Source organism: Protobothrops mucrosquamatus, unplaced genomic scaffold (assembly GCF_001527695.2).
Source record: "Protobothrops mucrosquamatus isolate PMUCROS unplaced genomic scaffold, P.Mucros_1.0 scaffold1386, whole genome shotgun sequence".
NCBI lineage: Eukaryota > Metazoa > Chordata > Lepidosauria > Squamata > Viperidae > Protobothrops > Protobothrops mucrosquamatus.
The window spans coordinates 346158-372315 of record NW_015387573.1 but is presented as its reverse complement, the minus strand read 5'-3'; the positions used below and the strand labels follow the sequence as shown (position 1 = coordinate 372315).

The window sequence follows — 26158 nt, the reverse complement described above, 5'->3', positions numbered from 1 at the left end:
TGTGACACTTAGTGATAACAGATTTCTGGGCCTGGGCCCGTTTTTGTGGAATATGTGAAGTAAGGGGGCTCATTCTGACTTTTGTGGAGACATCTGCAAACGTCGGCGCTATCCAAGATTGCCCCTTGATTAAACGTTCCAGATATTAGAATAAATCCGAATGAGGACCATCTCTTGAAAACTCTTCCAACTGTTCAGTTTGGGCTTAATGTTGTGACGTATGATTTTTCTCCTCTGCCTGCGGCCAAAGAATCTCCCCAGAAGTCTTCACTGTAAGTTAAGTGGTGGTGCTGATGAAGACTTTTCAATTGTTGAAGGAAAAATCTTCATCAGTGCAATGCCCATCTTCCTGGGCAGGCACTCCTTGGGAAGAATAAAAAGATAAAAGGCATCCCCTGTCCAACTCTAGGGCACAGGGCTCATCTCCATTTCTTAGCCAAGGGAGTCAGTGTTGCTTGAAGACCTTTCCAAGGCACATGGGACACCGTTACCTTCCCACCTGAGTGGTACCTATTTATCTACTCGCAGTTTGCACGCTTTCCAACTTGCTAGGTGGGCATGGAGAATGGGATCTTGAACCTGGGCTGCCAGCTCTGCAGCTGACAAGCTCAGCGTCTTCAACCACTGAGCCATTGCGTCCCACTTTAGATTTACAGGGGTAGTCAACCTTGGCTCTTTTATGACTCGTGGACTTCAATTCCCAGAATTCCTGAGCCAGCTTTAGCTGGCTCAGGAATTCTGGGAGTTGAAGTCCACGAGTCATAAAAGAGCCAAGGTTGACTACTCCTGCTTTAGAAGAACCACCTTCTCCCAAATTTCAACCCTGGGCATTTTAGCCTGAAAATCCAATATTGTGGCGTTATTATTTGTCACACCTGCCTACTCAAAACAGAGCATCCCTGCTCCTTTGGGACACTGTCCATCTCCCCTACTCGGCTGTCAGTAGGCCGTAATACTAGACAACAACAACAACAACAACCCCACTGTTGGCTGGGAAGCCTGGGCATTGTCGTCCCGCACATCCGATTGGAGAAGGCAGGGCTGGAAACTCATGCCGCAGCCCCCCCCCCATCCCCGTCTCCCTTCTGAGCACGCCCAGAGAGCCAGAAGAAGCAGCGTTAAAAAAGGACGGGCCAGCCTCCCGGCTGGGAACCATGGGCTTGGCGACCGTGGAAAACGGCGCCGGCGCCTTTTTGCAGCCTGACTCAGCACGTGCCGGGCGCGGCGTTAGCTCCGCCCCCCGCGAGGGAGGGGCCCCTCCGCTCCTCCTTCGGGGCGGAGTCACCCTCTCTGCGCCCCGCCTCCGGGAGGGGGCGTGTCCGTCGCGCGGAGATGAGGTCAGGCGGCGCCGGCGCGGCAGGATGGCGGTTCCCGGCCGGCGGTGAGGGCGCGGCGAGTCGAGCGGAGCGGAGCGGGGTCAAGCAGCGGCGCGCGGGCCGCCATGTCGAGCGGGGCGCCGGGCAGCTCCGTCTCCGACCCGCAGCACGCGGCGCGGCTGCTGCGGGCGCTGAGCTCCTTCCGGCAGGAGGGCCGCTTCTGCGACGCCAACCTGGTGCTGGACGGGCAGGAGATCCCGGTGCAGACCAACATCCTGGCCGCCGCCAGCCCCTACGTGCGGTGAGCGGAGGCCGGGCCCGGCGGGAGTGGGGCGGAGACGGTCCCATGGCTACCACCTCTGGGGGGGGGTCTCTTGGGTCTGTTTCCCCACAAAAAGGGGGTGTCCGTCGTCTCTGGGGGGGTGTATGGGGGGGCAGCTGTTGCACACACACACACACACACCCCTTCTTGCAACGAAGCGCTTCGCAGCCTCCGCCTTTCCTGGACGGGTGGGTTGCAACTCCCAGAATCGCCCCGTCCATGTGCAATAATAATGCGAATATATGCATGCATTTAGTCCAGGGGTCTCCAACCTTGGCCGCTTTAAGACTTGTGGGCTTCAACTCCCAGAATTCCTCAGCCAGCTTTGCTGGCTGAGGAATTCTGGGAGTTATAATAATAATAGTAAAGTTGGAAGGGACCTTGAAGGTCATCTAGTCCAACCCCCTGCTCAGGCAGGAAACCCTATACCATTTCGGACAAATGGCTGTCCAGTCTCTTCTTAAAAACTTCCAGTGTTGGTGCATTCACTGCTTCTGGAGGCAGGTGGTTCCACTGGTTAATTGTTCTCACTGTCAGGAAGTTTCTCCTTCGTTCTAGGTTGCTTCTTTCCTTGGTTAGTTTCCACCCGTTGCTTCTTGTCCTGCCTTCAGGCGCTTTGGAGAATAGCTTGACTCCCTCTTCTTTATGGCAACCCCTGAGATATTGGAACACTGCTATCATGTCCCCCCTCGTCCTTCTCTTCATTAAACTAGTTGAAGTCCACAAGTCTTAAAGGGGCCAAGGTTGAGGACCCCTGCTTTGCTGGCTGAGGAATTCTGGGAGTTGAAGTCCACAAGTCTTAAAGCGGCCAAGGTTGGAGACCCCTGAATTTTAAGTCCATAACGTGTGGAATAAAAGCCTTTTGGACATTCTGGGCTGAGGTTGACAAATAGGGTTTTTAAGTCTTCCTCTTCTTGCTTTGTCTCTTCCCTGCCTGGCATTGCCTGCTTTTTTCTTTTCAGGAATTAGAGGCAGCTGGCTCTCTTGTTTCCTACCACAACACCCCTTTGAGGGAGGCCTGTTGGGCTTAGAGAGGGACTGGTCTACCTAAACCCAGTTTCTGTCCGGTGGATGACGGATTTCAACTCTGGCGTCTCCAGCACTTTAACCAGCATCCCGCTCTGCCTCTTGCAGAGCAGGATGCAAGACCTGTTTGTGTTTTGCTCCTGCTTTGAAATGGCATGTTATTATTATTGCACCTATTTTTCCATAAGTATAACAACTAGAAGATAGGAGACCCAGGACCAAAAATATAGTAAAATCAGGCATTACCCTGCATTAGAGGGTAATGAATAAGGGAGCGGTCCAATTTGTAGAAGCTAAAAGAATATGTATAAAATGTTGAATTAATACTGGCTCATTCTTTTAATATATTATTAAATCTAGCCATGTAGACAATCTATTGCTCCATCGTCTCAGTTTTAGTACAATAGGTTATTTTAGTTAAGATGATAATTGTACAATGTGCCTAAATTCTTAATGTTCTATTTTGTAAATGCCTTAAAGTATTAAGTGGAAGGCAGTTTGTTTATTGAGTTATAAGGCGTCTGTAACTGCCTATCTTATACACTAATCCTAGGTGACTCACCCAGAGTCAATAAACAGTGACAATGAAATATGCCATACCCTGACCACCATGGCATTGTGATGACCCACACTTCATTCCCACTGACTCATCCCCACTGTGGCATCCTGGTGCAGATGTGACCCAGTGTATCAAGAAGTTCAGAAATCTAGTCTTTTATTATTGATCCCAAATTCAGTTCCCAAGGATCCACCATTCAAGATGAGTGTAAACTACCTGGCAGAGTGTGTGTAAGAATCAAATAGGCATCAAAGGACATGAATGCAGTAAACCTTCCGTTTCTTTGTGACAAGACTCTTACAAATCCCTAGCTAACTTGTGATAACCATAAAGAGATGTTGCAATGATGCTAGCTTAGGAAAAATCCGCTGTTGCTTTTATTATTCCGATTTTTCCTTCATTTTTCTATAGGAGCTTGTTTTTGTTTAGATGAATTTACTTAGGCTTTGTGGAATCAGAGTTTTCAGTTAAAATTGAGCCGGTTCTTAAGGGTGCCAGAAGATCAGCATAATAATACATCACCAGTAAACACTGGCAAACAGAGGCCAATCAGATGTTTGAGAATCTCTCCCTGACTGATTTGTTGGAAACAAGAAGCAAAATTAAATGGTCTCACTTCACATCCTCTCACAGGTCTTGGATGTTTGTAGTTGAGTCAATTTAAGACACCAGTGGTTAGAGAGACTATGGCTTACCTGGATGCCAAGATTTAGTTTTCTGGTTTGGATAATTTTTTTATCACTATAAAAAGGGTTGAGAGATGCACAGCGAAGAAGCATTCAACTCCCTCTTATCAGGGCTGGCGTGATCTGGGTCTCAACAAAAAAGCTGTTGGGGAGGGGGCTCCTGTGTGATTTCTCTGCCCTGTGGAACATCCCTCATCTAGTTGTAAGCCAGTTATACTTTTAGGGACACTGAAGTCTTGACATTTTTAACAGGCTGTAGGATTGGAAAATCTATGATCCTTGAGGTGTGGTTTTTATTTGCTTCTTGTAGTCGTTGCTGAGTCTATTTTAAATCAGTATTTTTTTTCCTTTGTAAAGCATTTTGAGCTTCTTCAGCAATTGAGGTGACTAATATATTGGTTAAAATAAATGTTGATTGCTTCAGGGTGAATGCTGAAATCCAGCGATATGTTAAAGATTAGCCATTATTGGGCCTAGAATGGGATGATCCCCTGGCCTGCTTTAGCAGGCTATTCAGATATGCTTAGTAAGTACTGGCTGAACTGGCAGCCTTCCAACAGGCCTCAGATTTATTTATTTTTTTAACAAGTTCCTGCCTGTGACTTTTAAAGCGCTGCATAGCTTCTTGACAATTGTTGACAACATTTTTCCATGACTTGCCTACTAGGTGGTGTCTGGCTTTGCATGTAACCTTCACTTGTTGAACTGTCTGTTGAACAAGCCACAACTGCTTGGTTTACTCACACTGCTAATCTGTAAGAAATAATTTTTGAAAGTATAGCGGCTGAAACTGCTTGCACAGATTTTTGAACCCAGCAAATAAGATAATCATTTTTGATGGTGGTGTGTCCTTTATGTAATTCTTAAATAAAGTCTTAAATAATTCACCTCACTAGGAAGGAAGGTGTCTCTAAGCATGTGCAGAGTCTCCCTCTCCCATTTTTTTTTACTGTAATGCTGCCCTGTCACCTCATTGAAAAACTAAGCATATTAATATATGCTTAGTTAATATAATTAATTAATATAATATACGTTCCAGAAGCCGGATGCAGGCTGTTAACATCTTATAAAAGCTCTTTCCCAGTGACTACTTTTAAAGCCCTGATGATGTTGGGTGGGCCCAACGAAAGCTTGGCTCATTAATTTTTTTTATTATTTATTACTTTCCTCTTGGTGATCGATATTTATTGGTTTTATCATGGATTTACCCAAGAGTCGAATTTTTAGCTTTATAACTTGTCAATATTAATATATATATTAGTATATCAGGCATTTACTGAATTCAGTGAGAAAGCCTGCAGTATGAAGTCAGGGATTGCCGAAATTAGCTTTAAGTTTATTTTGGATCTTAGCTTCTCATATGAAACTGATAGTTGCTCACCTGGCCACCTCTATAGGACCGTTCATCCAGGTACTGTCCATGCCTGATTAACATAATCAAGAAAATGTTTGTCTTTATGTGCCTTCAAACCACGAGATCAGACCAGGTCTAAGAACAACCAGATGAGAAATCTCATACTGCTTGATTTAAAATTTAGAGCAATTCAAAGAAAAGGTAAAATTATATATGAGCAACCACATTATGGATTCAGGTGTTTTCTTATTTCTGTTGTTTTGATTTCTTTTTTTACTTCTTGCTGGCCCAGTTAGTTACCAACCCCCCAATTACACTATTTCTTCCTCCTTTTCCTTTCTCCTGCCATTTCCACTCTGTACACCCTTCTCCAGCACAAGAAAGGCAGCACTGTAGATTAAAAAGTGTAAACAAACCTCTAGCTGTTCTCTGATAATAGGAGATTCCTATGTTGATCTCTTTTCATGGGCAGCCTTTTCTGTTAATTATCAGAGCCTCCTAAAATCAGTCCTTCCCTTGTGCTGTGAGCAGGAGAAAATTGCTGACTTCCTCATTCAGACAGGTAGGAAGAAGTTTAGAATATGCCTCTTGCATCTGGATGAATGGGTGGGGTGATGGGAAAATTACTGACAAATTCAGGTGTATCATTCATGCCAAAAGAGGCAGGGCTTCTTTTGTTTACCAAGACTTCCGTGGGTAATATTGATATTTACAGTTATCAGTTCCTTTGTAAAAAATCAGAGAGGGCATTTTTCATGGCGAAGAAGAGTTATGAAGCTGCTGACTGACTGTCAAGTAATTAAAGAGGCCTTGGAAGATTTACGGTTTAAATGCTAGAAAGCATGTTAAGGCTGGGAATAGGGAATTGCAGTAAACAGCTGAGATAGGAATTTCACAATTGATCACATAAATATTTCTCAGATATGAAGCTGAAGATGCCTCACGTATAGTTTAAACGGTGTAGTAGTTCCTCTTCCCTTCCTTTGCTTTAAATACATTATTTAAATACACATTTTAAATAAAGCAACAGAACACTCCTATCTAAAAGATGCCTGGGTCCTTATTATAGGATGCCAATTAGTGTTTTCATAATGTTGTGACAGCCTTGGAAAGAGAGCCGTGATTTATTGCACTATTTCTTCCATGTGAAGATCTTGTTCTCCACAGCGTAGGATAAGTTCCAAATCAAGGTACCTTGGAATAATAATGTGTGACTTTTACAAGCACTATAATAAATATGTTAAATAGTTGTTCGACAGCTGTCATTTTCCCACCTGGCAATGGCAGTATGTAGATTAATCCTTTTTATTAGTTTACATTAAAATATGCTGAGATCTGTGTATATATACACACAGAGAGACTCAACAAAAACTGTTGTTTAATAGCTCTGAAATGGATTGTCAGCCATAGTTTAAAATTCAGATGTTTTTAAACATCTGTTTTCATGTAATCTTACATGTAACTAGCTGAACTAGTTGTTGTTTTTTAAATCATTTTAGCATATAGTTTAGGTCCATTGGAACATTTTTAAATTCTTGGAACAGGTCTTTAATGGACGGAATGTTTGCGATAATATAAATATTCACATACAGTACATGTAAAATGAAGAATTTGGAGATAGATGTGAACATATATTTTTATCTGTCCTTGAGGATTAACAATAAATGAAAAATAATTCAGTTCATTTCTATATGGAGAAGGGAGTGTGCATATAACCGACTCATGCATTTTTTTATCAGATGAAAGGTAATTAGAGAAAGAGTGAGAGCACAGATCTGCATTATTATTAAGACTGAATCATAGTTTCTTCTAAGCTGGAATCTGAGCTAGCACTGGGCACATGTGTATAGAATCCAAATCCTCCGTCTTGAATGAATAGAGTAGAAATAGTGTTACAAGCCATTCCACCATTCGTAATGTTCTTTCCTGCAGTTGCTATTTTCCTCAAAAAAAAATTACAGCAAATAATTGCCGATATATTTTTTTAAACTTGAAAATGTTGCTAGGAGGTTGATGGGTAGAAATGATCTGAAGTTCCTTATAGCCATCCCCAAAAGCTTTGGACCTTTTTGGCTTACATCCCCCAAAGGGGAAAAAAAAAACTTAGAACAGAAATTTAGGAGGTGACTCATTTGTATTCTTTCCCAGCCAACAGTATGTTTTTTTTGGGGGGGGGGGGTGAAATGACATCACTGGGCTTAGAACGATGAACGTCTACTTGTCCATCAGCAGGGATATAGCTCTGTAAAACACAGCAAAACTTTGATGGAAAGGGAGAAGCAGAGCAAAGAAAGATCAAGCTTTAAAATGGGGCCAGATGGGGAAAAAATAGAATGCTAGAAATAATCCCACGGTACGTTTCAATGGGAGAGAAAATTGGGCAGCAACCCCCTTTGGAAGCTTCTGTTTGTCTCCTTTCTGGTCACAACTGCAGAATGGAACTGTAGTTTAAGAGGTTGGAGTAAACTTCAGAAGCCATCAATCAATCAGAATAGAGTCGGAAGGGACCTTGGAGGTCTTCTAGTCTAACCCCCTGCTCAAGCAGGAGATCCTATTTCAGGTCTCTTCAAACGTGGCCCTTTTATGACTTGTGGACTTCAACTCCCAGAATCCCTCAGCCGGGCACGGAGGAATTCTGGGAGTTGAAGTCCACAAGTCATAAAAGGGCCACGTTTGAAGACCCCTGTCCTGTATCATTTCAGACAGTCTCTTCTTAAAAACCTCCAGTGATGAAGCAGGCCCTACTTCTGAAGGCAAGCTGTTCCAATGGTTAATTGTCCTCATGGTTAGGCAGTTTCTCCTTAATTCCAGGATGCTTTTCTCCTTGAGTAGTTTCCATTCATTATTTCTTGTCTTGCCTTCCGGTGCTGTGGCATGTTTTGTGGATGTTGTCCTAGCTTGCTTGCTTGATGTTCCGCAACATTGTCATATACTTACAGTACAGAATATTTACACGGCATCCATGCAACAACAGCAAAAATGTACTCTTAAGTTTATTTAGATACCACGTTACTGACTTAATTGTTGCATTTATTTTAATTTTTTTAAATCCTCCCTTTGTTACTTTGTAAGTAACTCAAGGCGGCAAACGTACATAATGCTCCTTCCTTCTCCTGCTTTCCCCCCATCATCAGCCCTCTGAAGTGGGTTGAGCTGAGAGGGCAAGTGGCCCAAGGTCACCCTGGTCATTGTTTAAGGTACAATAGTTGACTTACCTAGACTTTGGACACCAAGAGAAGAACAGTGCTCCAGATTTGGTTCTGAAAATAGTCTCCTGAGTAAAGCATGTTCTCAAAGTTACCATTTATGCATTGGTTTAAACCAGGGATAGGGAACCTTGGCCCTTTTATGACTCGTGGACTTCAACTCCCAGAATTCCTGAGCCAGCCATGCTGAGGGGAAAGGGTGAGGTTTCCATGCTGAGCAGGAATTCTGGGAGTTGAAGTCCACGAGTCATAAAAGAGCCAAGGTTGCCTACCCCTGGTTTAAAAAGAGAAATTATAAAAGAAAGTAAGTCAAGCACTGATTTATGTGTATATTGTATATACAAGAGCCAGCGTTGGGTAGTACTTAAGGTGCCAGACCAAAAGCAAGGAGGCCACATGCTCTAGCCCTCCCTTAGGCATAGAAACTGGCTGGGTGACTTTGGGCTAGGTGCTAAGTCTTAACTGTAGACTGCAAAGTTGAAAAATGTCTATCTACCAACATCTATCTGGGCTAGTGTGGTAGATTATGGTGCATAACTTTCAATAAAAAAAAGCCTTCACTCTGCAACAGGATCAGTTGGGGCTGATACGCATACAGTGTTATTATAGAAGTACAACATGTCTTACCAGAAATAGGGAGAGTATACCCAGCTCTCTCGTGTTGCTGCCTCATCTCCTATTCAGCGGTTATCTCTTAATAGGGATTTTGCATCCACATTTTCTTCGCAGCTTCTTTACCTCTTAAATCAGCTTTGAAGTTCAGACAGAAGTTACTTTCCAATAGAGCAGTGGTTCTCAACCTTTTTAATGCCGCGACCCCAACCGGTCGTAAGTCGAGGACTAAACCGGTCGTAAGTCGAGGACTAAACCGGTCGTAAGTCGAGGACTAAACCGGTCGTAAGTCGAGGACTACCCAACCGGTCGTAAGTCGAGGGCTTTCCCTGCCCGGGAGCGCCGCCCATGCGTGGTTCCGCCCCCTGTGCCGGCCGAGGCGTAGCTGGCAAGCGGCAGAGACGGAGCAGGCCGACCACCAGCTGGCCCAGCCCAAGGGAGGTAAGGCACCCGCCGGAAAAGGGGAAAAAAATGGCGGACAAAAAAAATGGCGGACAGCCTTGCTTGGTGACCCCCATGAAATGGTCGATTGACCCCAAATGGGGTCCCGACCCACAGGTTGAGAACCACTGCAATAGAAGATTGTCCTCTGGCAGTCCTTTAAGACAGAGGTTTTTCCGTGGACCGGAGAGGGAGTGGTTTTGTGTGCTGCCTGCATCCCATGGATGGGGCTTTGCTTGTTTGTGCGTCCCGGTTGCTGGCATGCCGTGGCCCGGTACCTGTCCACAGACCGGGGATTGGGGACCCCTGCTTTAAGAGGACTGGACCAGTTTTCGGGATAGCATTGACCTACTAGTGCACTTAGGGGAGAATATGTGAGTGGGTAGGGAATAAAAATAGTTCATAAAGTTTAAAACCAGTATAAATATTGTAGTAGCTCCTTCTGTAAATGGAAGGGTAGAGTGCCTTATTTTTTACACAGAGTGTTTGTTTTTAAGTGGCTCTTGCTCAGAGCACCTGAAAACAAACCTACGGCCATAATTCTCAGAAAATTGGCAGTGGGAATAGGGTGTGGTTAAAGCTTATACCTTTAATTTGTGCTGCCAAAGGGCTAAAGTATGACAGGCAGAAAAATAATAACAAACCCTTGTTTGTTTGTTTGGTTTTTTGGGGGGAGAGAACAGGAACTGATTTTAGGGTTGCACATCTGTTTCCTTCTGTAACATAAAGCCCCCTAAAATGCATGTTAATGAAATCAAGTTAAGAAGGACGAGGGGATAATATTAACAGCTGTGGAGTAAAAACATGCCACATTAAAGCCGCCTTAAATATTACATAATTAAGCAAAATTTAATTAGGGTGAACATGGGGAAATCATTCTGGCAGCCCACAAGTTCTCATGCAGGTATTTAACTAGGAAGAAATAGGATGACTTAGCTGTGTGTTTGGCACTGAGTTGCTTTGGACCAGTAGCTGTAGGTGAGATTTAGGAAGTAATGAAATGTGTATGATTGCTTCCACAGGGCAAAGAGGCTACATGCATCTCTTTAAACATGAATTCTCTCCGGTCATACTTCAAGCGAATTATAAAAGGCTGGAAAAATACATCATCTCCCTGCAGTCCTCTTCACTCTTGCTTTTTCAGGATCTGTTCTTTGATGTTGGTTCCCTTCCAGTATATGAGGGGAAAGAGGGAAACAGACAAGGAAAAACACTTTCCTTCTTATCTGCATAATGAGTAGCTCAGGGGCAGAGAGACTCAAGGAAAGTCTTGTCATTATGTTTTATGCCTTGAATTTAATAAAATGAACGCCGGACTGAAACTTCTGCTGAAGACCTGAACAAAATTTGGGGGTGAGAGCGGGGTATGCTTACCATGAGACCGCACTGAACATTTGAATAATTATTGTCATAAAGTGTTTACTAGTTATTAACTAAGGGCTTTCTATTAGTGTCTTAGAATTTTTGAGAACATAAATATAGATGATTATATAATTGAAAACAAGCTGGAAGCTGGAACGATTTTCATGGATGATTTTCTGAAACGTTTGCGCTATTCCTATTGCTTTTTAAAATGGAAATCTGTCTTTTACAGAACAAAACTGAACTATAATTCTCCCAAGGATGATGGATCCGTGTATAAAATTGAACTTGAAGGGATATCTGTTGATACCATGAAAGAGATTCTGGACTACATCTTCAGTGGTCAGGTGTGTTTTTGCTAATATTGATCCTCCATATATCTTCGGGAATATTCTGTCCGTGCGTATGGGGGTCCAGTCACAATTCTGTCCATGACTGGTCAAAAGTTAGTTCCTAGAGTTGTAAGTTAAATCTCCTCAGAAATATGTTCATAAAGCAGAAGTATCCTGGCGGGTTTCCCCAAATCTCCCGATGGATCACTGGAAACTTTGCAAAGTTAAGATAGACTTTGCCCCAATTTGTTAAATGCTCCTTTCGTTCTTAAGCGTCAGTGTGATGGTTCGAAGAGATTATGCTTTTTCTATTGAATTCTGAATACACAATTGCTTCTCTATTTACAGCCACTTATTTAGTGGCCATTCAAAGTTAACCACCCCAGTGAAAAAAAGTGAGTTATGACTGTTTCCCCCTAATGCCCTTTCCAGCATCCCCATGGTCACATGATCAAACTCAGATGCTTGTCAGCTGGTTCATATTTATGACGGTTGCAGTGTCCCAGAGCGTCATGTGATCACCTTTTGTGACCTCCTGACGAACAAAGTCAACGGGGAAGCCAGATTCGCTTAAGAACATGTCACTAACTTAACAACTGTAGTGATTCATTTAAACACTGGAGCAAAACTCAGCTGTCTCGCTTAGCAATAGAAATTAGGTCTCGGTTATGGTCATAAGCCAAGGACGACCTCTCCTCTGGCACCCATTAAGAAAACACAGCTGGAGAAGATTGGAAGTCCAAGTGGATCATTCTCACTTCGGCAGTAGCCAGCCAAACACTTTGCTGAAGGTGGTAAATTGTATGGGAAACCACACATCTCCTATGTGTTCCCTTAATGTGAAAGCCAAGTTCATATGTCATGGCTAATACAGGCTTAAGTTTTTTTCATGGACTGTTCTTGGCCCCTTCTAAAGCCTGGTGCCCCCAATCTTTTGGGTACCAGGGACCGGTTCCGTGGAGAGAGGTTTTTCCACGGACCGGAGAGGGCGTGGTTTTGCGTGCTGCCTGCATCCCGTGGATGGGGCTTTGCTTGTTTGTGTGAACCGGTTGCTGGCAGGCCACGGACCGGTACTGGTCCATGGCCCGGAGGTTGGGGACCCCTGTCTTAAATAACCTAAGCCAGATACCATTGCACCATTTGTAGCAAGAGGTCAGGTAAGATGAGAATTATACACAGTGCAGGATTGTCACCAACTCTTCCCTGACTTCAGAAAACATTGGATGATCCTTGTGTGGAATATATATTACAGTCTGACATAGCCAGTAACGTGGACCCATTGGAGAAGAAGAAAGCCTACGGGCTTGCTATGACAGGTTCACATGTAATTCTGTATTTTTCCTGCAGTCTACTGTTACGTGTTTATTAGCCTGACAGTAAACCAGGAAGAAGCAGTTGGGTGCTAATGTGGATAACTGTCTGGAGTTTGATTCAGGCCACCTTCCTCACCGGCTGTATTTTTCTGTCTTGAACCTAGATCAAGCTGAGTGAAGAGACCATTCAGGATGTGGTACAAGCTGCTGACCTTTTGCTGCTGACCGACCTTAAAAAGCTCTGTTGCGAGTTTCTGGAGGGTTGCATCGCTGCTGAGAACTGTATTGGCATTCGGGACTTTGCACTACACTACTGCCTACTCCACGTTCACTACCTGGCCTCGGAGTATCTCGAAACACACTTCCGGGATGTCAGCAGCACAGAAGAATTCCTGGAACTCCCTCCTCAGAGACTAAAAGAAGTGCTGTCCTTGGAGAAGTTAAACGTTGGGGATGAAAAGCATATTTTTGAAGCGGTCCTTCGGTGGATTTCCCACGATCCTGAATTAAGAAAGGTATATAGAATTCAGAGTCGACCTTTAAGAAGTTTGCATAAACCAGGGACCTCCAGTGTTGAAGCATTCACCGCTTCTGGAGGCAGGTTGTTCCACTGGTTAATTGTTCTAACTGTCAGGAAGTTTCTCCTTAGTTCCAGGTTGCTTCTCTCTTTGGTTAGCTTCCACCCGTTGCTTCTTGTCCTGCCTTCAGGCGCCTTGGAGAATAGCTTGACTCCCTCTTCTTTGGGGCAGCCCCTGAGATATTGGGAGACTGCTATCATGTCCCCCCTCGTCCTTCTCTTCGTTAAACTAGACATACCCAATTCCAGCAACCGTTCCTTGTAAGTTTGATTGATATAAGACCCCTGCCTCTGCGTACAATTGATGAAACTTGGTGTAGGATTTCCCATCCTTTTGAGATCGTTCTGCCCAGTGTATCCTTCTGCAAATATATTCCTTACCCTCCCATAGGATGTTAAGTGCTGCCCCTGCCTGTAAAAGTCTGTTAACAGGAATTTTAAGCGCAGAATTTGTCTATAAAGCTCATACAGTGTTGTGATTTCCGTTACCTTTGTGGCTCTCCAGGTTCATATGAAGGATGTCATGTCGGCTGTGTGGGTCACTGGATTGGACTCTACTTACTTGCGTGAACAGATGATGAACGAGCCGTTGGTTCGGGAGATTGTCAAAGAATGTAACAACATTCCACTCACCCCACCCCAGCAAGAAGAGGCAATGCTTGCCTCTTTTAAACCCCGAGGATATTCAGAGTGCATTGTGACCGTTGGGGGCGAAGAAAGAGTGTAAGTAATTCAGGGAAGCAGCCGTGGGTCTCACGCGGCAGGGAAGGGGTCAAAAAGACAGCGAAGACATCTGAATAAATACTCCATCAAAGAAATGCGTGAGATTGTAGTAGTAGAGAATAAATGGAGCTTAGGGTCGAGTGTTTGGGTTCTCTGTGACCTGAGCTTACTTTTCCTGCCAAATGTTTCATTATCAAGCTAAGTCCATCTTCAGGTAGACTAATGAGGCCACCTAAACATCTGGCAGAAGAAAAGCAAGACCGGAAAAGACCAAGAATCCAATGAGTTTGAAACTTACACATTACTTTGAGACAGTTATCACTCAACCCTGTGGCTTAGCTCCGTCTCTACCCATCAAGCCAAGATCTGCCAGTCTCTCTGTTCCATCTCATTTTTTTTATATTGCAATAATAATGTTTAAAAAATGGAGAAATGGCACGTTGCAGCCAAAGTGTCATATTTTGCTTCCGGAAAAGCTTTTGGGTCTAACGTTGGCCCCATAAACTTTTTGTAGGAACTGCAAAGAACGATCAGCCCGAGCTGATCCCTGTTGGGTAATATTTAGTGATCAAGATGCACTAAGCAAATTGTAATCTACTCTATCCTTTATATAAATGAAAACTCAATCATCCATCTTTTCAGTCCCCTCAAAATGGATTAAATCTCTTAACCAAAGTGTCAAGGTGGAAATACTCTCATATCAAAATAACTGAGTTCTCCTGGATTTTCTTTCTCTCTTCCACCCTCCCCGCCCTCCCAAAAAAAAAGCATTGTTGTGTTCTGATTGAGACTTGGTTTATAGCCAGATATCAAAGTATAATTTCCCCCCAAAATAAAATAATGGTTGTTTCGGGATATGTTTATCTCGGGTTCTTACTAGCTTTCCCAGTACTGATTAGTTTGCGCAGCCTATTCACTGGAGGCCAAATCTTCCTGAAATATTTAATGGAGAGAGCTGAGCACTTTTTAAAAGCGTTTAACAGCGAATCGCCTTATACCGACGAGTTAATTTCTGCTTTTTCTTTCTATTCAGCTCCAGGAAGCCCTCAGCTACAGTGCGATGCATGTGCCCTTTGTATGATCGTCACAGACAGTTGTGGATAGAGCTGGCTCCTATGAGTACACCAAGGATAAACCACAGTGTACTTTCTGCAGGTAGGACAAAGGCTTCCTTCCTTCCCTTGAGTAAAAGAGCATAGAAATCTTTAAATATCTGTAAAGTCAAATAATATTTTAGCTACTTTGGATCAGATCCTGGTCCTTATTTATTAACCTGGTCCTTAAATATTAACCTGTGAATAATTAACTTCTCTCTAGTTTGGAGGAAAAAACAAGGAAGGGAGGGAGGGAGATTGGAAAAGGAAAGAAGGAAGGAGATTGGAGAAGGAAAGAGATTGGAAAAGGAAAGAAGGAAGGAGATTGGAGAAGGAAGGAGATTGGAAAAGGGAAGAAGGAAGGAAAGCGGAAGAAATATTAGTTTTGCCAAACCCATGTGGTATATCGATTAAATAAATACTTTATGAGGTGACCAAGGCACTATCTGTTTTTGTCTAATAAATGCAAACCAATATCCAAAAGAGATTAGTGGGAAATTTTACGTATTCATACCTTTTCCAATTTTTATCCCCTCACTACTGTATTCTAAGAGGTATGGTAGGTTTTCACCAAAGATTTTTCCCCCCGCTTTCATTTCCTCAGAGGGCACATATTTCTGGACGTTAGAACAGGCAAGATTGTAGATACAGCATCACAATTTGATCTCTGACCATTTTGTATGCACGTATGATGTAGGTGCAAGTATTAAAGGGTTGCGGCTTAAGTTGCGATGCGATGTGGCTGTCTGGCCATTTTGAACACTCTTTTTGCAGATGCTGTCATTTTCCACTCAGACATTGTGACAAGGAAGTGCTATAAACATGTACATCCTTGTCTTAGGAACCCAGTCATATGGTATATATTTTGATATTTCTTTTAATATTTCTTCATTGATTATGAATATAGTCAGAATATAAAATAACAGAGCTGTAAGGTAATTTGGAGATCTTCTAGTCCAACCCCCTGCTCAAGCAGGAGATCCTATACCATTTCAGACATTTTGAAAGCACCCAGTGATGGATCACCTACAACTTCTGGACTCAAGCTGTTCCACTGGTTAATTGTTCTCACTGTCAGGAAATTTCTCTTTAATTCTACGTTGCTTCTCTCCTTGATTAGTTTACATCCATTGCTTCTTTCCTGTTCTCAGGTGTTTTGGAGAATAGGTTGACCCCCTCTTCTTTGTGGCAGCCCCTCAGATATTGGAAGACTGCTATCATGTCACACACACCCCTCCCAGTTGTCCTTTTCACTAGACGTATACCCAATTCCAGCAACTGTTCTTTGTATGTTTTAGCCTCCAGTCCCCTATTCATCTTTGTTGCTCTTTTCTTCACTCTTTCTAGAATCAAAACATTTTTTATAACACACACTTTCTTTCCTGCCTTTTTTATATATAACCCAATACAGCAAATATCCCTAATATTCCTTCTTCCTTCTATTTTCAACCCTCTGAGTTGAGTTGGGCTGAAAGAGAATGACTGGGTTAGAGTCCCCTAGCCAGCATTCATGCCTAAAGGAGGCTTAGAATTCAGTCTTCCAGAGCCAACTCATCATTACTACACTAAACTGGTTCTTTTACTCTTTTGATGTACTCCTTTTGGCCTTATACATTTTCTTTGGTGCCTAATAGTAACTTGTTAAACACCTTACAGCCAGTAATTAGGTACATACATTATATTCAATGATAGTTTTCTTAACTACATTTAACAAACTACACTGGCTATGTTCACAAAACATATTAAGCCTAACCCAGGGGTAGGCAACCTTGGCTCTTTTATGACTCGTGGACTTCAACTCCCAGAATTCCTGAGCCAGCTATGCTGGCTCAGGAATTCTGGGAGTTGAAGTCCACGAGTCATAACAGCCAAGGTTGCTCACCCCTGGCCTAACCCAAGAAGATAAATTAATAGTTTAGTCTGATGTTCAGTTTGGCGCCCACTACATCTGCTGGATTAATCACTCATGCCTACTGAAATAATTGCAGATGTAGTCCAGCATATCGATTGTCACGCTCATGAGAAGATCTGGACAAAATTTTCTGGAGTTGATGGTTTGGCTGTAAAGTCACACTCAGCCTACGCTTCTCACATGCAACGTGGCATAGCTGGACAGGAATCTTATTGTCAGCTAGGAAGAAGTCTGTTTTCCAGAGCATCTGAGGGCAGGGCAGGAAGTAACAGATGGGATCTTGTCATGAGAGATTCAACCTAGAACTAAGGAAAAAATTCCTGTCAGCGAGAACAATTCATCAGTGGAACAGCTTGCCACCAGAAGTTGTGGGGGTGCTTCAGCGCTGGTGGTTGTTAAGAAGAACTGGTCAGCCATTTGTTTCCTGCTTGAGCAGGGGGTTGGACTAGACCAGGGGTAGGCAACCTTGGGTCTTTGATGACTCGTGGACTTCAACTCCCAGAATTCCTGAGCCACCCATGCTGAGGGGAAGGGGAGATGTTTCCAAGCTGAGCCATGATGGCTTAGGAATTCTGGGAGCTGAAGTCCACCAGTCATAAAAGAGCCAAGGTTGCCTACCCCTGGACTAGGAGGTTCACCGCTTAGAACAGGAGGACTTAGGTCGACTCTAAGGTTCCTTCCAACTGTTTTACTCTGTTATTAAAATCTGAAGACGTACTTTTTGATAGTCTCTGTCATTTAATTCCAATCCTTTCACTATTCAGTTCTTGATTGTTCTTATAAAATGTATCCGCTAGCTCGGTGTTTTGAAATATATCTTTACTTTGCTTCTCAGAGGGGTTCCTGTTTGTCCTGGGAGGTCAAGATGAAAATAAAACTACACTAAATTCGGGTGAAAAATTCGACCCAGATACAAATACATGGAGCCCCTTGCCACCAATGACTGAGGTACTTGAGTTGCTTATACCCTCCATAGTTTATATTGTAACCTAACAAGATTTACAGTTCTGTATGATTAAGATTTCATTTTTACACCTCATATTTCCAAACAGGCACGGCACAATTTTGGCCTGGTCGAGATCGATGGGGTGCTCTATGTTTTGGGAGGTGAGGATGGAGAACAGGTGCTCACTTCTATGGAGTCCTTTGACATTTACAACAGGACATGGACAAAGCAGCCAGACTTAACCATGATTAGGAAGGTAAGAGGCAAGCAAAAGGAAAAAAGCAAGCTGATCATATTTCTTTCCGAAACTACTGCAGTGCATCTCTTTTTTTCCACTCCTTCTCTCCATGTGACAGGGGTTTTTTTTAAATAAAAGATTCTTACCAATTATAGGTATAAAATAAACTATGGTTTTTCTCAGTTTTCCTTTCTGTACCGTTCCCCAACCCACAAAAGTCTATATGCAAGGGCTGCCTTCCAAAATGTAGTCAGGCCAAAATCAGGAATTTTGAATTAATCAGTGTCCTGTTCCTGTCTAGTTGTGCCTTTTGCCGCCTGCCTCCTGCAAAACTTTAAAACTTTATGTTGGCAATCCGCTTTGAAGATCTTTTGAGGCAGCCTTTGAGGTCTTGCCACTCAAGGAACTTTGGTTGTTTTCTTTCCATATAAAAGTGTCTTGCTAGTCAAAAGCAAAATATTGAATAGTTCTGGAAAGCTGAGTGGAGCCTGATAGAAGTATAATTCAAAAACTTGATGCTGAGCTGGACCACGTCTTGCTGGCTGTGATGGGCTCCACAGATTTTTACCATCTCTTCAAACATACAAATTTGGTCTCTTATCATTCTGTAGGACATTTAATAAAATACTGTGGGAGAAAGAAATAATAGATAAAGGCCCTTTTTAATTGGCTGCTTGTCTGAAGATATACTGTTTAAATAATTTTGGCAATTCTACCTTTAGGAGGAAACACTTGCTTATTTATTTTATCAAAGCAACACCTGTCTGTTGCTTTCATGTATCTAAAGCAGAAATACTTCCTCGACCTCTCCTGCAGGTTTGACAGTTGGTCTACAGTATCTTTTTTTCCTGTAGTCTGCCAACCTGGCTACACGGAGGCCTCAGAGTCAGATACAATCAAATCAAAAGATTGAGGGTGTTCAAAATATTAACAGGTTTTTATATAAGGAATAAAAGTCTGGTCGTCATCTAACATGGTTGCTTGCATTCTTTATGTTGCTCACAACATAAATTTATCTCCAAGTCCCTTCCCTTTCCCCCTTCCTCTTTCTTTACTCATGGTATGAGAAGGTAAAATCTTTCGTGAATCTAGTGTAATACAAGATGCAAGCGTTAAGGGACAAATTGCCTTTAGAAAATAAGAACAAAATACACTGGAGCTGATAATAACTGATTAAACTCTTTCCAGACAATACAGAAAGAGAAATCATGCTTAAAACTATCATCCAGAAAAGCTGAATTTCAGCAGACCCCTCCTGTTGGAGTTTCCTTCCTACATTCCAAATAGCGATCCGGATTTTAAAGCCCTCATCTTACGAACTCTCTTTATTTTTCTTTTGAATTGTATCGGGGCGTGGGATCTTTTAACCATCTGTTGATTAATGCAGGAGGGGGATTCCCCCCTTCCTCTTTTGGAAGTTCATTATTCGTATTACTGTTGTGTGACTGCCTTTTGTTGGGTCCTTGTGGCGGGTTGACTCACGCTACTACTCTGTGTAACAGACGTTTTGCATTCTCCTTGTTAAGATCGGTTGCTACGCAGCTATGAAAAAGAAGATCTATGCAATGGGAGGTGGTTCCTATGGGAAGCTGTTTGAGTCCGTGGAATGTTACGACCCGAGGACTCAGCAGTGGACGGCCATCTGCCCACTGAAAGAGAGAAGGTTAGTAAGTTATTAAGATTCACTGCCCAGGTTACTAGATGCGGCCATAAAAAAGAATGGTTAACCAGCTTAGGGAGTTTGCATAGACTATAAGGAACGGTTGCTGGAATTGGCTATGTCTAGTTTAACGAAGAGAAGGACGAGGGGGGACATGATAGCAGTGTTCCAATATCTCAGGGGCTGCCTCAAAGAAGAGGGAGTCAAGCTATTCTCCAAAGCGCCTGAAGGCAGGACAAGAAGCAACGGATGGAAACTCATCAAGGAGAGAAGCAACCTGGAACTAAGGAGAAACTTCCTGACAGAGAGGACAATTAACCAGTGGAACCACCTGCCTCCAGAAGCGGTGAATGCTCCAACACTGGAAGTTTTTAAGAAGAGACTGGACAGCCATTTGTCCGAAATGGTATAGGGTTTCCTGCCTGAGCGGGGGGTTGGACTAGATGACCTCCAAGGTCCCTTCCCACTTTATTATTATTATCGTTATCATTATCAAAATCCTTTGTGAGATGGTCAGCCCTAAAAACTTAGCAAATAAAGTTAGACGCTGCTGAACTAGCATCCCCGTAAGCAAAGGATTCTTACTGTTCAGGCTTTCCCTTAGCTGTGCCAGGAGAATAAGAGGCAGGCATGGCAAGGCAGCAGCTTGTGCTCAGGAAATGTTCCTACCAAACCCTGGTTGAGGTTGGGTGAAACATGGGAAGGGGTTAAGTAACACGAGTGCTGAGTTAATGCGTGCATGCTTACGTGTCTCGTCTTTTTTCCAGGTTTGGGGCTGTGGCGTGTGGCGTGGCTTCAGAGCTCTACGTCTTTGGCGGAGTAAGAAGCCGCGAGGATAACCAAACCAGCGAGATGGTGACGTGCAAATCTGAATTCTACCACGATGAATTCAAAAGGTAAACTCTTTTCCTACGTAACGCAGTCTCTTCAACTCTATACACGGCTGGCTGTTGCCTTGTTTGGTCCTTGGCAACTTCACCGAAGAGCATTTAAAAAAGCCGAACCTGGGGAATTGTCCATTGCTCTCCCTCCAGCCAATAAAGTCGCCTTTGATTGATTATCTCTGCAGATAATCCTTCTCAGCCTTGTCACTTGCTCTCCTCAGTTGGCTTGAGATCTTGGGCCTTTGGCAGGGGAAAGCAAATAATTGCTAAAGCTCTTTCCCTTCAAAGGAAATGCCTCTTGCGGCATCGGAACATTTGAGTGCAGCCTGCCCTCGTAGAAAGAAAGTGGTAGGAGTATTAATATGGTTTAGCCGGCTTGATTTTTGATCTGAATCTACAGTGATTTATAAATGGCATGGTTTCCAATACTTAACTTTCATAGGGTTGTGCAAAACGTTCAGTAGCTTCCCAGAACATGTTAAGTGCAAGCAAAGCATCCTTCGTTGAAGCATCAATCAATCAAATCTTTATTCGGTTGTAGACCAGCGTGTAGAATACAGAAATCACAGTTAATTAAAATATAAAAGAAATATAAAAGAAAAGTAATGTGCAGATAAATAGAGAGTTGGAGATAGATAGATAGATAGACAGACAGACAGACAGACAGACAGACAGACAGACAGACAGACAGACAGACAGACAGACAGACAGACAGACAGACAGACAGACAGACAGACAGACAGATACACAGACAGACAGACAGATAGACAGATGATAGATAGATAGATAGATAGATAGATAGATAGATGGATGGATGGATGGATGGATGGATGGATGGATGGATGGATGGATGGATGGATGGATGGATACGATAGATAGATAGATAGATAGATAGATAGATAGATAGATAGATAGATAGATAGATAGATAGATAGATAGATAGATAGATAGATAGATAGATAGATCCACGAGATCCCCTTTTGCGGCCTTGTAACAGGCAGAGTCAATGGGGAAGCCAGATTCAGTCACCAGGTTAACAACTGTGGCAAGGAAGGTCGTAAGATGAGGCAAAGCTCACTTAATGAATGTCTCACTTAACCACAGAAATGTTGGGGTCGTTAAGTCGAGGACTTCCTGTGTCTGCAACGCAATATGTCTTTTATTGCTGTTCACCAGAGGAGGGCGCTCTCCTACTGCCAAAGAGGCTGCGAGGATTTCAGGAAATGGCTACTAGCTTATTACAAGGGATTTATTTCTCTTGATTGCCACGGATCGCTCAGTCGACTTTTGGGTTGTGACTCTTGTGCTTCTCTGTACAGTAGTTGCATTCCAAACTTTTTTGTGTGGTTTTTTTGGGGGGGATGTGTAACTCCTTAAGCCTGCACCGTTACTTTACCTTTTCTGGTTCTCAAATTGGAGTATTGAATCGATGCAGGATACTTTGCTGCCTGAATTTGGGGGAGCAGGGAATTGTACCCCTTGCAAGTTTCCACCATTCAAGGCTGAAATATTCAGGTTGAGCCCAGGTATTTACCAGAGGCGAACAGACAGTGCCACAAGGACTGCTTTTCCCATAAAATAGGTAGCAGCAACAAATATTAATTTTCAATCATCTGATAAATGATCTTAAATTCTCTGCCGGAAGGGGTGAGGCCATCCTGTCTCGTGACTGGATGAATGTTCTGTTCTTCCAAAGCATCTTGTTCAGGCTCTGTAGATACAGGTAGCCCTCAACTTACAGTCATTCATTTAGCGGCCATTCAGAGTTGAAATTCGGGAAGATCAAAATTCGGACGCTTGGCAACAGGCGTGTACTTACGACGGTTGCACTGTCCCGGGGTCATGTGATCACCATTCCCAGCCGGCTTCCGACAAGCAAAGACAGTGGGCAAAAGCTTAATAACAGCATGGTTCACTTACCAACTGTGCCCAAAGGGTCATAAAATGGGGCAAAACTCGCATAACTTCCTCACTTAGCAGGGATAATTTTGGACTCAAATGTGGATCGTAAGCCGAGGTAAGAAAATAATGAAAGCAAAGAAAGTGATGAAGACAAAATGCAAAACAATCTTGTATTAAACCGCCTTTATGCTTGCTGCTGAGTTTGGTCTAGCCCTGTTTCTTGTACCTGACGGCGATTCTTTGAGATTCAAGCTAGACATATTTTCCAGAGATGCTTCCTGAAATATTTTGATCAGGAGGGACAGGAAGTGGAATGCCAAACCCTCTGGGTGGAGAACTTGCATTGTCACTGATTCACCCAGCATATGAATGTTGGCGGCGATTAAATAAAGCGTGAAGTGCAGCAAAACAGGAAGTACGTAATCTATTTCTGCTGCAAATTTCGGCTGCAAATTCTATAAAAGTCGTATCTACCTGTTGCTGACTTGCCTGCAACAAAGGATTCTATTTGAGAAAGTTTTGAGAAAGTTTTCCAGCAGATACTCACCTCGGTGTGAAGGGTAGCATCGGTTTTAAAATCCTTCGAAAGGGTTTTAGTGCACCCTGTGAGCAATTTGCAAATAGATTCGTTCTTTTTAAGTCTTCCTTTAGGCACTGCCAATTATTGCACGCATTTCCAATTGTTGCCTCTCTCTGCAGGTGGATCTATCTGAGCGATCAGAATTTATGCATCCCAGCCAGTTCCTCATTTGTGTATGGAGCTGTGCCCATTGGGGCCAGCATATATGTGATCGGGGATCTGGATACAGGTCAGTGGCAAAACCGGTAACAGGACTGTTGTATTTTTAATCATACGTCGCATTGCTGCAAGTTAGGCTTGTCACACAAGAATCAAATGTTAAAATTCAGAATTTTGGGGGGTGGGCTTTCAAGGGTCTTCACATCTTGTAGTTTAGTAACATTGCTAGATGCGTGAAACACAATTAGTTTCTTGTTTAAAAATGTAAATTTATCTTCTGTCATCAAGCTGCAAATTTATCCTCAGGCCCAAGTAGGCTGTTACTACACCAACTACTCAGCTAAGCGAAAGCTACACTGATTTATAGGTGCTGCCCTTAATCATCATGTTAAATATCCCCCCTTTACAACCAAGTTGATATATTTTTATTTGACACATTACAGTAAGCCACAATGTCAGTCACCTGTTTTTGGCTAAGGGCAGCATGGTGACACCCCCATTGTGGTTTATATGTATTCTATTCCAATTTCATGTTAGACTGCATTTTATCCCAGTTTCATTTTATTTTATCCCAATTTCATTTTAAACTGTATTTTATCTAATTCCAATTTAAATGGCTTTTATCAAATTTTAGTAATCATTTGTTTCTGGAACTTTGCACTTTGATATGGACAAGGGCTAATCAATCAATAAATAAATAAATAAGCTATGCGAATAAAAAAAATCACACAGCTGCTTTAAAGTGTTCAGCAATGTGACTTTCATCTTTATCTACATCAGTGATGGCGAACCTTTTAGAAACCAAGTGCCCAAACTGCAACCTAAAACCCACTTATGCATTGTCGTGTGCCGGGTGAGTGTGGCCCATTGGCTGGGTGTGGCCCATTGGGTGGGCGTGACTGCGGTGGTAACGGCAGACTGCGTGGGACTAAAAAGTTCAATCAATTCCAACTTTGCAAGATCTTTTTTTTTCCTGCGAGAAGTTGAAATTGACTGATTGATTGAACCTTCTTTTTTTTTTTTTGCACACAGCGGCGGAGGCCTAAAGCGAAAAGGTTTTATAAAACCCAGCTGAAGGCCTAGGACTGGGGCGACGGCGCACGTGCCCACAGAGAGGGCTCTGAGTGCCGCCTCTGGCACCCGTGCCATAGGTTCGCCACCACTGATCTACATCTATGGTTGACTTTTCTAAAAGATGTCAAACGCTTCTTTTCCTGAATGCCTTGCCGTTGAATTCGGTTCGGCTTCTCGTTTTCAAAGCGGCTTCTTCGAAGCTGTTGACCTTCCCAAACTAACCCTGCCGTTTGATAGGTACCAGTTACGATTACGTTCGAGAATTCCGAAGAAGCACCGGGACGTGGCACCCTACCAAACCTCTCTTCCCGTCCTACCTTCGCCACACCGGATGCGCCGCTTTGCGCATAGCCAATTGCAAACTCTTCCGCCTCCAACTTCAGCAAGGGTTGCTCCTCTCCCTCCGCGCCCGCGTCCCTTCTCCTTGACCGTCCTTCACGCAAGCAGCCGGGAAGAGCGTTAGAGAAAGTCCCCTTGTAACGACCTCGCTTTCTATAACGGAGAAGCAGAACATCTTGCAGCAGCAGAAATCTAAACAGTACGCTCGGCATTGGTATGATAACCGTTCTAACTTTTCTTTTAATTGCTCAAATGCTTTAAAGCCTCGGCCCGTTGCGAGGGGCTCGTTGTGGAAAAACGGGAGTCAACGAGCGGTCCAGTTATTTACAGAGGTTGAGCCACGCGGCGGGCTGTTCCTTTCCTCCCAACGAAGAAGAATAGTGTAAAAAGAAAAGCCGTGGAAATGGGGGCAGCAACTGCAGGATGTGTTTCCACCGAGGGGGGAATGGTTGTGAGTAGCAACGTTGTGCTGACCTCAAGAAGTATGGCTGGCACGCGATACACTGATTGGAAATCAATCTCTCTTTGTGATGCCAAAAGACACTTTTAGCTCCGCTGGGAGGCAAACGGGCAAGTGAACTTTTATTTCACAGCTTAACTTTGCAATTTGGAGGCCTCTGCCCGAAAAGACAGACCGACACGTAAGCCATTGTTCACAATTTTTTTTTTTATTATTACTAGGATTTTTATTTTTTTTTAACGGAATGGACTAAACTCTAAACCGAGCTAAGTGTTGTACCGGGAACTAAATGCTATTACGTAGATCTTGTAATATTTATGGTGGACCTCAGGAACGGATCTCAAATTTAACGAGATGGGTGGTGATGAATTTCAGAAGTGCCATACATTATTACGAACGGGGCAGGTAGCACATATTTTGGGTGGGGGATCGGAAGAGCGATAACACAAGGAGAACATTTCCAAACGTTATGAATAAAAGATGCTGCAAGTTTCTGGGAGTAAAAAAAAAAATATATATTCCTAAATGGTTGTATTACAGATGAAAAGAAGAACTTTTTTTTTTTAAAAAAAATCTTCTTTTAAAGTGGGAAGAGGGGTCGGTGAAATTATTAATGCATTTCAGACACTGTCTGGAGAATGATATGGGGATCAAACGTCGGTGTAAAAAATTACCTCTTTCAAAGAAAATTGTGCTGAATCTTGTTAATACTACTACTAGTGAAGGTTTTGTTTTTATTTTCCATTTTATAAGTTTATTTTTTTGGATCATAAATATTAATATTTAATTAGAATAGAGATCATTTGCTAGTGACGATACTGTTTACCTTTCTACTTAAGCATTATTTTATTACACTGTTAATGAAGCTCTATAACCTAAAAGCAAAAAAAAAAAAAAAAGGGGGGGGGGGTCACACCATTGAAAATATTCCATGGTCTTGCTCTGCAGATTCTGGAATGGCATTGTTGCAACATTGTTTTTCGTTGTACATGTGTGCTCAGTAATGCATATTATTGGGCCAGATGTTTACAGCAGGGGTCTTCAAACCTGGCCCTTTTATGACTTGTGGACTTCAACTCCC

At 43.0% G+C, this 26158-nt stretch overlaps 1 protein-coding gene across 1 annotated transcript; it reads left to right on the top strand.

Annotated features, from left to right (window-relative positions):
- Nucleotides 1-1441: 1441 nt before the first annotated feature.
- On the top strand, nt 1442-25950 carry GAN (gigaxonin). Its single transcript, XM_015821714.1, has 11 exons — nt 1442-1617; nt 11117-11231; nt 12694-13044; nt 13612-13829; nt 14863-14984; nt 17671-17783; nt 17888-18037; nt 19546-19682; nt 20447-20575; nt 23165-23274; nt 24516-25950. Exons 1-11 carry the CDS (start codon nt 1442-1444, stop codon nt 24704-24706), a joined length of 1812 nt encoding a protein of 603 aa, XP_015677200.1. The 3' UTR covers nt 24707-25950.
- The last annotated feature ends 208 nt before the right edge of the window (nt 25951-26158 follow it).